This window comes from Pseudonaja textilis, chromosome 3, assembly GCF_049901715.1.
Source record: "Pseudonaja textilis isolate UNSWEBS1 chromosome 3, rPseTex1.2, whole genome shotgun sequence".
Classification (NCBI taxonomy): domain Eukaryota; kingdom Metazoa; phylum Chordata; class Lepidosauria; order Squamata; family Elapidae; genus Pseudonaja; species Pseudonaja textilis.
In genome coordinates this window covers 42,557,571-42,571,380 of record NC_141992.1, presented here as the reverse complement: position 1 = coordinate 42,571,380, position 13,810 = coordinate 42,557,571, and the positions used below count along the sequence as shown (strand labels likewise).

Here is a 13,810-nt window from a genome sequence, read left to right as displayed (position 1 = left end):
CTGCCCTTCCCCAGCCTCCTTCACCACCTCTGGATCCACACTCCCACTCCCTGTTGGCTGTTCTTCCTCAGAGTCAGTCTGCACCAGGGGCATGACAGAAATGTTCAAGAAATTTGAAATAGAGAATTAGACACTCCTCTATTGTATAATCATGTCTTGGGGTTTAAAGAATGTTACCACTGAATATGTTTCATATGATTTAAAAACTGTTTTATATGATTTAAAAACCTGAGTAAGTAAAACAATTAAGAGGTGGGCTATTGTGTTGATGAACAAATATTGTACAAATATCGATACCATTCATTTTATGAAGATGTAATAATTTTGAAAAACAATCTTTCTATTATACATGATATATACCCTCCAATAATAATTTCTCATTGTTTAAATATTTCTGTGATGAAGAGTGACTAGGAGGGAAGTTAAGAATGAAAACTCTTTAATAATCTGTTAAAATATATCCTCCAAATTAGGAATTTGTTCATCTACAAAAATTAGTTTGCATGTTCTGCTTGATCTTTTGCAAAAAAGGTAAATTATGTACACATGGAAAGATGTTTATATATTAGAAAACAATTGGCTTAATGACATTTTTCAACACTTGACTTTTGAATTGGCTTTGTGTCAAAACCGGTAAGTTTGTAGAATTCTATTCTGTGTTGTGTAGATTCAGTTTATGGTTTAATAATTAAAAAATAATATTTGGAATTTAGAAATTTGCACAGTTCCAGTGTTTTATTGTCTGTTTTAAAGTTTTTAGTTTGTTTTCTTTTTAAGCATGTAATTTATTTTCTATAGTTCTGTACTATGCATATGTAATTATAATTATGTTAGTAATTATTTTTGTTACTATATGATTAGAATTTTAAGAGATTTTAATATACACAGAGAACGTTTGAAAGACTTTGACTCAGTAGCATCAAGCTTTTTTCCAATTCATGCAGCTGTTTCATAAACTACTTTTGTCTATTTTCATATGTAAGTGCATGAACAGCCACTGAACTGAAAAGATATGTACAGAAGCTGTGGATAGTTTGCCAAGTAGCACTACATTGCAAAATAACTCTTTTGAGGGATACAACTATAATATAATATGGAGAAATGTGAAGCTAGAATAAGTACATGATAACATCAGTTCCAATCTTTTAGGAAAGCGATGTCCTGTTCCAAATATAGAAAATGGCAAAATAGTATCTTCAGATGACCTCCGACTTGGTGAAGAAGTAATCCTTGGTTGTAATTATGGGTAAGTTAGAGATTATTTGTTGAAGCAAATTGTAAAAATATCTTTGGAAACAATGGACAAAAAAATATAATAAAATCTGAATTGTAAACCATAGTAATTATCTATATTCCTATAGATCAGTGGTGGCTAACCTTTTTGGGCTCCTGTGCTGAAAATTTTGGGCTCCTGTGTCAGCACCCAGAAGGCAATGCGTGCGGGGAGGGGCATGTCCCCTGCAAATGTGCGTGTGAACCCCTCCATGCCACGCGTCTCTGCACAGGCACGCATGATCCCTCTGTGCATGCATATGCAATCCCTCCCGCGTGCTATGTATCTCTACGCATTCATGTGTGATCCTAGCGTGCACCGCACATCTCTGCACATGCGGACGAGAACCCTCCCTGTGCACCCCACGTGTCTCTGTGCATGCGCGCACATCTCCCATGCATGAGCGCCAGATACCCAACAATCAGCTGGTGGGTGGGCAGCGCATGCACAGTGGGGCTCTTTTGAGCAACCTCTCGCGTGCCAGTACTTCTAGAGATTCTTACTAGGTAAATAAATACCAGAGTATTATAATGGTTGGAATCCTACATTTTAGTACATCATAATATAATTTATTTGGTTTGAGTCAGCATGTTCTGTGAACCCAACCTGTTGTGGCTTATTTTAGAAATTTCTAAATCCATGGCTGAGAAATAAAACTTTTCTTCCCTTTAGGTACAGAATAATAGGTGGCACCACTCGTCAGTGTGTTTTAAGATCAGGCATAGTTGACTGGAATAGAGAACTTCCATCTTGCGAACGTAAGATGATACTTTATTTTAAGCTTATTAAGATTCTTTTGGTGCTTTTACGTTTAGCTTAATAGCAAAAGTTCAGTCTGCTTAGCTTTTAGTTGAATATCCCAAAGGTGCTTTTTCAAAAGGCAACTGGATTTTCTTTGTTTTTACTTGAAGATGTTTCGCTTCTCATCCAAGAAGCTGCTTCAGTTCTGAAACTTCACCTCATCCAAGCTTTTTGAATGAGAAATGAAACATCTTCAAGCAAAAACAAAGACAGACAAGTTGTCTTTTGAAAAAGTATCTTTCAGACAACCATAACCTGGATATACATAGCGAATCTAGATGAGTTCAAATTCAAAGGACCAGATGGATTGTCTCAAACATGGTATTTCAAAAGGCAACTGCGTTGGTTTTTTCTCTGAGCAAGAAAAACAAAATGTTTCACTTCTCACCCTAGAAGTTTCATCAGTTTTTGGATGAGAAGTGAAACATTTTGTTCTTTTTCCTCAGGATAAAAAAATCAGTCCAGATGCCTTTTGAAAAGGCACCTTTGAAACAACTATGACCTGGAGGACTGAGAATTTCCAGACATTGACCAGATAAATTCCATTCCAGGTTTTGAAGAAACTGGCAGACATAATCTTGGAACCACTGAATATAGTCTTTCATAACTCCTAGAGCATGGGGGAATGACCCAAAGACTGGAGAAGAGCTAATGTGGTTCCGAACTACACAAAGTGGATACAGGAAGCCACCATATGCTGCCTTTTCCTAATTTTTACTATCTTTGGCTTAAGCATAGGAAAAAATATTGAAAAAAAATGTTGCAATGGAATCTGGAACTTTCGGAAATAACCAGTTTAACCTTGACATGATTCATGTCCACTAAAGAAACTATTATTCCTGCTATCCTTTTTGAAATCACAACCTTGCATAGGATCCTGCCTCTTTAAATCTCAAACTTTTAGGTCAAGTCACATTAGCACAATGTAAACAGGCAGCCTTTCAGTCTATGGCTCTTCTATTGTGAGCATCACCTGCCATGCAATGTAGTCGGTCATATCACTTTTCTCAGTATATTCTTTTGTTGTATTCTATCAAGAGATGGGTAACCTCCACAGTACTTCCATAGGAAGAACATACTTTTTCTAGCTTAAACTTGCATATGGAAGAGATTCTAATGGGGAAGACCACTTTGATAATAACATTGTGAAGAAAGCCTATCCAGAATCTGGACAGCAAATACTTATTAGATAGGAATGTTGTCCCTGGCATGAGAAAAGTGACTTTGGTGGTCTGGTTGATCGTAGAAAGAATTCCAAAAATGTGCATTTACTTGGTGGATTCAAGAAATCAATTCAAGCAGCCAAATATTTGTATCATGAAAAAATTTAAATCTGAATGCTTTGCAATTCTAGCCTAATTGAATTCATTGAATTTTTTTTCTCCAGGTATTCCTTGTGTTCGTCCTCCTGTAATTGCCAATGGAAGATATGATCCCAATCCTTCAGATGTATATGATGCTGGCTGGATAGCAATCTATCGGTGTGATCCTGATTATTCCCTTATTGGAAATCCTAAAATTACATGTGTAGTTGCAGAAAATGGTTTAGATGGAGAGTGGGATTTGCCTTCACCTGAATGCAAAAGTAATGGAATTTATGTTATTTTCCTTACCTTCAATATGTCAACTTGCTTTTTTATTAGTTCCATTAGTTCCATACATTTATGCTCTTGCTGAAATCTGGTAATCTAATCTTCTAAGCATTGGGGAGCTGTGGATTGTCAAATGGAATCTATCTGAGTGAAACAAGTTTGTACAAGTTACAATTGAAAGCAATGTAAACATAGTTTGAATAATTTATTGTGTTCAAATTTGGTAATAATCCCCTTGAGAACTTGATTGGACTTGTGCTCCATTGTGTTAGGAGCATAATTTTAAAAACTCATTTCTTTCTGATTTGGTTATTACATTTATATGGTGGCCATCTTGCTATCCAAAGTGACTTTGACTGGCTTACAGTATAATAAAAATATCATAATTATAAGAACAATTAAAGTTATAAAAATTAAAGAATAGACTAAAAACCAAGGACTTAAGCAGAAGGGAAGTGGTGTATTCTTCAACCAAAAGCATTTCTATCAAGCCCCACACCATCCATGGAGTAATTGCAAGCTAAAACATTGGATAGTATCTTATAATTTAATGAGATCATCCCAACTCCAAGAGAACCATGTTTCTTAATCATAAAAAAGAAATCTTAGGGTGAACTCTTTCATCCTAATCTAAGAAACTATATCTCACTGGCTGTCAATGTTGCATATTTATAATAACAGTTATATATTTGGGTCAGTTAATTATTAAATCTGCAGGTAATCATTTGTGTATCCATTTACTGTTGTTTCATGCAACTCCTGCAAACAAGGGGCAGCCATATTTGATATTCTTTTCAACCAAAGTTAAGCATATAATGGTTTCTAGTCTAAAGATTACAAATGCCAGCAGCAAACCATAATTATGTCACATGGTGATGCCATTATATGCATGCATGCATGCCACCATTATGTCCTTATTTCCTATTCTGTGACAGAAATATATAACTTACAGCATTTGTGTAATGATAATATCATGGCATACTTTTTCATTTCCCCCTCATGAAGCCAGCTGGTTTTTGATGCAATATTTGGTGCAAACTAGACATTGATTTCTTTTCCAGAGGTCAAGTGCCACAGACCAAGCATCCCAAATGGAAACGTGGCAAGTGTGTTTCAAGCTACATATACATATCAGGATAATTTAGAGATTGAATGCAATCCTGGCTACACTTTGTTAGGATCTTCTTCGATTCAATGCGACAGTGATAGTCAGTGGAAACCATCTCTTCCAGTGTGTGATAAGAGTAAGTAATGTTTTTTAAAACTTTGTTGAACATCAGTGTTGAAAACTTTAAAGTTGAGCATCCTGGGTCTGGAGAAAACTACATAAACATTTTCCCCTCTCTTTTTGTGTAGTCCCTACCACTTCCAAACCAACCAAACCCCCCACACCTGCTGTTCCTTCTACTCCCCCAATTCCCCCTAAGCCTGGCACTGTTTCACCAAAAGAAGATGGCACTGAAGGTGAGTCATCACAAGATTGGATTGCTAGTCAAAACTCTTTTTCAGGGTGCAGACGATTTGGTCTTGGAGGAAAGACCCTATAGACACAACTGTTATTTTAACTGCTTTCCATCCTTTTCTTGTGCAACTAATCTACAGAATGGCTTACAATTACGGGGTTGTGATGACCCAAAGTATATCAGAAATATAACAAAATCCAAATGTAACTAAAAGTCCTTTAATGCCTTCAACTTGGCTTCACTGTTTAATTGTTCATAGTGGAGGAGTAAACTGTTTTCAAAATAACATTTCAAAGGTAAGAAACAGTTCACATTCAAAGAGCCAATAACGAAGCAAAAACCAAAACCAAACCGCATTGAATAAAGTTCCACAACAGACCAGGATAATTAATTATAAACTTCAAGAAGATAACCAGGTATATAGTCTGTTGGAAGAACGCCAACCAAGATAAACCTCATCCAGGAATAAAACACTCATTTGTCTCCAGCGTTTGTTAGCATGCAGGTCCAACCTTTTATGCAGATCTCACACCTGCAAACCATGAAGAGGATCATGGCCCTCTCCTCCCGAGTATACCATGTTTTACCCTGATCCTCTCCCTGCATGCCCAAGGATGGATAGGGGATGGGCCTGGGTCCTCCTCTGACTGCTCAGCCAGCCTCTGCCCTTCCCTAGTCTCCTCCACCACCTCTGGAGCCACACTTCCACTCCCTGTTGGCTGTTCCTCCTCTTCCTCAGAGTCAGTCTCCACCAGGGGCATGATGGGTTGTGAATATTTGGGTAATATGTTTCATTTCATTTAACAGACTATAGTGGTATTTCCTTGCCTCTTGAAAGAATGACATATGCTTAAGTCTTAAAAAACTGCGATGTAAATCTCCCTTTTGCCCAAGGAACAAATATGGATCCCCATGGAGCACTGAGCGTAAACAAATTATTCTGTAGTGTTACTGACTCCCCTTTACTATCACCATGATTGTAACTGAATTTCATGAGTTTTTTGAGATGTTAGTAGTTTAGATCTTCAAGGCCCTCTTAAAGAGCAGCAGAGTCAGCTTAGGGTGTGGTTCTAAAGGACAGGTATCACAATAGAGAAAATACGCATCCTGGATATCTTTAAGACATTTTTTTTTTGGATGAGCCAGAGCAGAAACTCATGGAGAAAGGTGGTTCTGCAAATCTTCAAGCCCTGAATAATGTAGAGCAGAGATGTCAAACTGGCGGCTTACGGGCCAGATACGTCACACATAGGCCATGCCCATCCATGCTCTGCAAAGGGAAAAAACATTGTGAAACGTCACATGACAGCAACATATTGCGGCAAGTTTGAAACCCGTGATGTAGAGTGTCTTCTGGAGTTTACAGATTCTTTGGCAAGAATTTTCTTCATATAGTCTGTGGCGGAATAAGTGCAACCGTCACTGGTCTTTCAAAATCAGAATAATACTGTGTCTATTTTCTCAGCTTATTGATCTGGAATTTTTTATATTTTATTCATGTTTATATTCATTGATTTTATTGTATTTTTTAATTAATTGCTATTATGCATGAACAAATTTAGGACAATTGCCCTTCCTAAGCCTTTTAGTCTTGACCTAATGACCTTGAAGGAGCTGTTTTGCAAGTGCCATTGTTGCAGAAGCAAATCTTCCTCTTAGATAAAAGGGACTTTATTTTCTGTTTGCATCAAACTGCATATTCTTGAAAATATTGCCAAGTGATTATTGAACAAGCTTTTTGCAACCATTCATCCATTTGTGAACCACTCTTAGGGAGCAAGAGTAAGCTCTTACAGCTGCAAATTCCAATTCCGTCATCTTCAACTATTTCCAAAGCTTCTGCTATGCCTCAGAGGTTTCCTGGGAACCTTCATGCATCTCTTCTCAAGTGTGCATGAAATACTGGTCATCTGCTGGAGCCCTCAGGATTCTCCTGCATAGGTATTAACATTATGGACTTCATATGGCAAAAGGCTAAAGGCTCCTAAAAGATTTGTCTCACTCAGTTCTGATCTGAGGGGAAGAAGTATTGTAATATTAGTTAAGAATCCTGCCCACACACAATCCACTAATTTAGAACCTGTAATTTATAACTTTCATCATGCTAGTTTTCTCTGATAGCCATTGCTAGGTTTACTGTTCTTTGAGTACTCCACAGAGTTGAGACTATTTAAGGGAGAGATTCACTTTGATAGACATTGCTATAAGTTGTTACTCTCCAAATAATTTATCAAAATGTATCCTTATGAAAATGTATCCAAAGCCAATCACCGTGCAGAGTATTTTGACGATGGTGATCCCAGTTATCTTCACATCAGCCTTTGCTTTTTTTCCCTAGGCCTGGCTATTGCCTTTATGTAAAATCTGTCACATCTATTCAGCTGATGTATAATTCCTAATGCAGCTCAAGATGCAATATGCCTATTCTATGTGCTGCTCCTCTGTCCCATTCTCTTCCTGTTTTCTTCCACTCAAGAGCCATGAATCTCTAATTCAGAATTGTTTTCAGGAATGATCTGTAAGTGGTAGCTCCTAACATGGACGTTTCTTCTGTTCAGGATATTCCTTCAAGGCAACTCATATTGATTCAAATTATTTAAAAATCACTACCTTTTTAATCATCAGGGAGCTGTTCTGCATTTTTGAACAGTATCAAACCCCAGATGACTGTAATAGCTTTCTGTCTTGTTATTCACCCTTTTGCAAAGTTTTGATTTCTCTATTAGAAGGTGATAATTATGTATCCAGTGTAACAGTTTGTGTTGGTTTCTATTTTTGTTGTTGCTATAGTGGGTGTTGCTTGATACTCGTTTGGGAACCAGAAGCTGGGTTTCTTGCAAATGTCATGGTTATAGGCAAATTTGTCAAATGGCATTTGTTTTAAAGCCTGGGAGGTCAACTGTCTTTACAGATATAGAGAACCCAGCTTACCAGTAAGTGCAAAATACCACATCTCCAGTCCTTATCCATATGTTTATCAAGGAGCATAGGTAGGACTGGAATGTTGCAAGTATACTAGACAATGGAAGAAAAAAAGGTTACTGGAAAAATATCTGAAGGATAGTAAAAAGGATGCACTGAAGCTAGTCTACCATGAAGGCTTACTAAGTACTGGAGAGGCCATATTGGCTCAGAAGAAGATCAAATAAAGAATAAAAAAGAGACAAGACAAAGTATTACATGGTTAATACATTAAAAAATAGGCAAAGAAAATAATAATAATAATAACAACAACAACAATAACAACAACAACAATAATAATAATAATAACCTTTCTACCCAAACTCTAAGCTTAATTGTGATAAGTGAAGGACTATTTGTAAGAGGACAAAAATGCCAAACCCAGTGAAAACCTCTCTCTGACTGCCTTAGAGATCTTACTGTGAAGGAACATTTTGACATTAGATATATTGCCCTTTCTTCAATCAGTTAACATTAAATAGAGTTGGTCCATTTTCTAAGGGCCTCAAAAGCTCTAGCCTTCTGTTTGCTTGAATTTTGTTTATTTCTGGCCTAATAAATCTATTTGGATCTTTCTAGCTTTCATTAACCAGCATAATCATTATGTAAATTATATCAACAGCTGACAAGTGATAGTAACACTTGGGATCTGCAATCTCTTTAAGAAAGCTGTGGCAACATTTGCAGCTTTGCTTTATATGATTTGTCTACCAAAACTCTGCAAGTAGCCACAAGAATTCAGCTTTCTACTTTCGTACACCACAATTGACGGAGTCTCTTTACTGAACCTTAACTCCCAAAGTATATCTGGAGTCTATGCAAATAAAATAATTTTCCAGGAGGGAGGGATTTAAGAGGAAAAATGTGTTTTAAACCTCTCAAGAAAAAAAACCCCATTGTGGTTCTACACACATCTCTGAAATTATGATATAACTCAAGCTGGAGTTCTCCATGACAAAACATTCTTGACTCCTCAAATTTACTCCAAAACTATGCCATACATGAGCTAAACATCTTTAACAATGCCATCCTTTGTTGTCTTAACTCAGGGGAGGTAGCTGGTGTTCTTGGTTTCATTTTTACTGGGAATATTTTATCATTGCTAGGGATTTTTGGACTTCCTTTAAGACTAGTTTCCCATAAGGCCTAATTTAGAGAGTGTATTTCTTCATATTGCTTTTCTTTGATACATTCTCAGCTTTTTCTTCCCCTTAACCTTCCTTCTGCCTTTTTTTTTTTTTGTTCTTTTGAGGTTTAAAGGAGGAAATTCTATCAGGCACCTTCTTCATCAGCCATCATGAAATCTGACCAATGCAGTTATTCTTAATTGTTCCTGTTAACTTCTGCTTTAATTGTTTATGCTTAGTATACATTTTAATCTTTTTCTTTTTAAACAGACAATGCATTGTGTCAGGGGAATTTCTTTAAATAATCATAACAAAACATAATTTTGGAAAACTACAAGAGAAGACTAATTTAAATGTAGCATGGATTGATTACAATAAGGCATTCAACACTTAGAAATAACAGAACTCAGTAGAAACATTAGAAGCTTTGTGCAAAGATCAATGGCACAATGGAAGACACAGTTGCAGGTTGATGGTGAGAGACTGGGGGAGAGGTTAATATCGAGAGGAATATTTCAAGGAGATTCATTATCACCACTATTATGTATCATTGCATTATTTCTACTATCAACAATACTGAATAACTTCGCCCATGATTATCAAACATCAACACCCCTCTGACTTTTTAGGAAACGTGATAAAACAATGTGTGCATGGATACCTGTGGATATATGTCTTTAGGGATGATGATATGTTGTAACTTTCTCGGTATCACTGATATAATGTTCTTTTGCACATTTTTTGATTGGCAGGGCAAATATGTGATTTATATTTGTATTTGTTTTCTGCTTTACATCCAATTTCTGCCTCATCTGTGAAATGCATGTTCTATTGTGCTATGTAACTTGGAATGTGGATTCCAGTTTACACTCAGTTGTGAAACTTTTTAAAAAATATATACATCAGCAGTCTCCAACCTTTCAGGCTCAACAGACAAGTGGAGGTGGGGGAGGGGAGAGGGAATGGTTTTGCGCATGCACACTGCTTTCACAAATGCAGCTTTGTGTGCATGCACATGTGCACGCTCACTCACCACTTCTGCAGCCCCGTTTTGAATGGGCTGTGGTCCAGCACTGAGTTGTGGACTGGGGGGTGGGGGGGTGGGGGCAGACCCTGTATACATGGTAGTTTATCAAAATTTTAAATTTGACTTTCTTTTTTCAAAGAAATGTTTGATAAACTATCATGTATATCAGGATTCCCTACCCCTGGTCCACAGCTCAGTGCTGGACCACAGCCCATTCTGAACTGGCCTGCAGAAGTGGTGGGTGAGCGGGCACATGTGCATGCACACAAAGCTGCATTTGTGCAAGCAGTGTGCATGCGCAAAACAATTCCCTCTCCTCTTCCCTGCCGCTGCCTCCACTGGCCTGCCGAGCCTTGGTTTTTGTGCTGATATATTTTCATTGCTTAGTTCTGATTAAGCTAGATGCTTTTAATATACTGGCTGAGTTTACTCTTGCAGAATTTTACTTACAATATATGTTAACCTATATTACATTACATTAAGCTTTTTTCAGTTAAATTGTTTATCTATCTTCCAACTATTTGTTTTCTTTATTAGATTGCTGTTATAATTTATGAAGTCTTTCAGCTTTAAATGTTATGTATGACATTGCCTAAAAAGTCCAGATTAGTCTTTAAACTTTTTTTTTTCTTACAGCTGCAGGGCCCCCAACTACAACTCAAACAACTCCCAAGGATGAACCAGGTAAAATCGCAAAGTATTGATGATGGAAAGTAATTATTTAGACTAGCATTTGCATTTCTATAAGAGGTCACTTTTGTTTTTGTTTTTCTGAAATAGTTTTCTCTAAATTCTCTGAAATATGAGAGATAAAAGAGAGGGAGAGAATATGAATTATTCAGGAATCCTTTTAAAAATCTTTTTGGTCAATTTCATACAAATGTATTTCAAAATTTCTTGCACAGTCCTATACTTCAAAATACATGTACAATATTATACTTAAAGTCCTGAAATATTTTTGGGATCACTGTTAAAGATAATAAATTAACAACTTAAATAATTCAGTCACCTTCAAATGAATTTGAATAATTCAGTAATTCATTATTTGAATTACTGAATTTAGAATGTCAATATCTTTCCCATTTTTAGTTTTGCATGTATGTGTGTGTATGTCTATCTGTGCAAAACTAAAAAAAGTGGGAAAGATGTTGAAGTTCTGAATGAAAGTGATTGAATCTATCAGAACAATATTGAATGAAAGTATGTAGACAATAGAAGGATATGGCAAGTAGTTAATTGTATTGGCATAATTAGCCTTAATCGTTTTAGCTATCTCATATTTCATCTTTTTTATTTATTTTGCTTTATACTTTTTACGTGCTTTGAGTAATTTTGTTTACCCCAAAAGGGAATAACATGATGGATTTACTGTATATGTATGTTAAAATAGTGTGAAACTTTTACTAAATATGTTCAAGTTTTTGATCACGTTTATTCTTTGGATTGTCTTCTCTTTTAGGATCTGGCCATGTTATTGGAATTGCTATTGGTAAGTACTTACAGACTGAACTACTATGGTTGCATTTAATGTTTGACAGAAATTAACAGAGATCATTTAATGCACAATTCCTTCCTTAGAAGGGCTATGACTCCCACCCCTTCTTATAAGGCAAGATCTTTTTCTGCCCTCACAATTTTTCCCATGTTTTAGATTCTCTTTTGGCTATTTTTAAATATTTTGTTTCCTGTGTTTGCTAGTTAAATTCATGGGAGAGTATTTCAACTTGATAAATTATTTTGGTTACACGGTGGGGGATTTTCTTTTTCTTTATGTCAGGGTCATTTTTACAGCTGGAATCTCTTAAAGGCAGAAAAAAATCTGGTTGTACCAGAAATCTGTCATTCCAAGAGGAAAACTGTGTTTGTCATCCAACCATCCTCTCCTCCCAAAAAGGGAACAAATCCAGGTTCATATTAAGCTTATTATTCAAGATATCTGTTTTCAGATATCTACTTCCTCAATTCTCATGGATCACAGGGGGCTGCAAATATTAAAATAGCAAAATATACATTTTTAAATTCCATAAAAATATAGCAAATATTAGCATATAAGAAAATTGTGCCCTTTACGTATGTTCATGTATATGCACATGCACACACACACACATGTCTATACAGTAATCAATTTCCAAAGTCCTTCTGGAAAAATCAGTTTTTACTATTTTTGAAAGTGTTGGGTTACAAGCCATTCTTGACTGGGGACAAGCTGGCCCTCAGTGAACTGCCACTGAAAATACCTGTTATCAACACACCTTCCACTGCAACTGCTGTTTGGTCGGGACCTTCCATGGATACTGTCTCCATATCCAAGAGGGATGGGCAGGAACAATAAAAGGAAAGTGATTTGTTAACTGCCCAGCCCCACGCCATAGCGGGTCTTAAAGAAACGAAAACTTTTAATTACTAAAGGAAACACATTGGTAACCACAGAAGTAATAGCACTTAGACTTATATACCGCTTTATAGTGCTTTAAAGCCTTCTCTAAGCACTTTACAGAGTCAGCTTATTGCCCCCAACAATCTGGGTCCTCATTTTACCCACCTCAGAAGGATGGAAAGCTGAGTCAACCTTGAACCTGAACTGCCTGGATCTGCCTGAATGATCTGCTTGAACAATCAACCCTGAACTACAAATATTCTCCTTTAGTGACATCTGTCTAGCCCAGGTTTTTGGGAAAGACTTGATAGGTGGATAAAAATGCAAAATAAACTCTAAACATTTGGCTGATGTGTGATCAGCCATAATACAAATAATAATGCCCTTCATTCATGCAGCAAAATTGACAGACTCTACTTACCAAAGAAAATAGGTGGATGTGGAATGTTGAAAGTACACCAGACCATTTAAAGAATAAGAAAGGTCTTTGGAACAATATATGAAGGACAGGGAAGAAGATACACTAAAAAATACTACAGTACATCATGAAGGGTTACTGAATTCTGGAGAGATCAAACCAGTCTATGACAAAGGCCAACTAAATACACACGGGGAAAAAGGCAAAATATTACCTGGCCAGTATATACAACAAAAACTAGCAGGCAAAGCAGATAACAAGAGCTGGCTATGGCTAAGAGCAGGAAAGTTGAAGAGAGAGAGGGTCTAATTCCAGTTGCCAAAGATCAAGCCTTAAGAACAAATGCATACAAAGTCAGAATTGATAAAGATAGTAATAGAAATCAAATGTTGTTTCTGCGAAGAAGCTGAAGAACAGTGGACTACCTACTTAGCTGCTGCAACAGTGCACTGGAATATCTGCAGGAAGTCCCAATTGCCTGCAAGCAAGAACTGGTGGCACAGCAAAAATAATAGAAAATGAAGATGCTAAAGTGCTTTAGAATTCAAACACACAAATACCTGCCACATAACACCCCAGACTTAATAACTACAGTGGAACCTCAGGTCATGAACGCTTCTGGTCACAATTTAAAAATTGGGTGGCAAACAAACCCAGCCCTGGCAGATTCCCTTTCTGCACTGATTTCCCCTTCTGCACATGCACAGTCCATGCAAATTTTTGTCCATGCAAGCACAATGCTTCTACTATATCTATACTTGAGCCTGGATG

The 13,810-nt window shown here is 36.7% G+C and overlaps 1 protein-coding gene across 1 annotated transcript in view; it reads left to right on the top strand.

Annotated features, from left to right (window-relative positions):
• The window catches only part of LOC113446113 (complement receptor type 1-like), a 164,413-nt gene that overhangs the window by 144,383 nt on the left and 6,220 nt on the right, over window positions 1-13,810 (top strand). Inside the window, exons 23-29 of the mRNA XM_087930360.1 lie at window positions 1,150-1,246; window positions 1,946-2,031; window positions 3,462-3,659; window positions 4,728-4,910; window positions 5,023-5,130; window positions 10,881-10,928; window positions 11,704-11,733. Of these exons, the coding sequence (XP_087786486.1) occupies window positions 1,150-1,246; window positions 1,946-2,031; window positions 3,462-3,659; window positions 4,728-4,910; window positions 5,023-5,130; window positions 10,881-10,928; window positions 11,704-11,733 (750 nt within the window). The remainder of the gene's footprint in view (window positions 1-1,149; window positions 1,247-1,945; window positions 2,032-3,461; window positions 3,660-4,727; window positions 4,911-5,022; window positions 5,131-10,880; window positions 10,929-11,703; window positions 11,734-13,810) is intronic.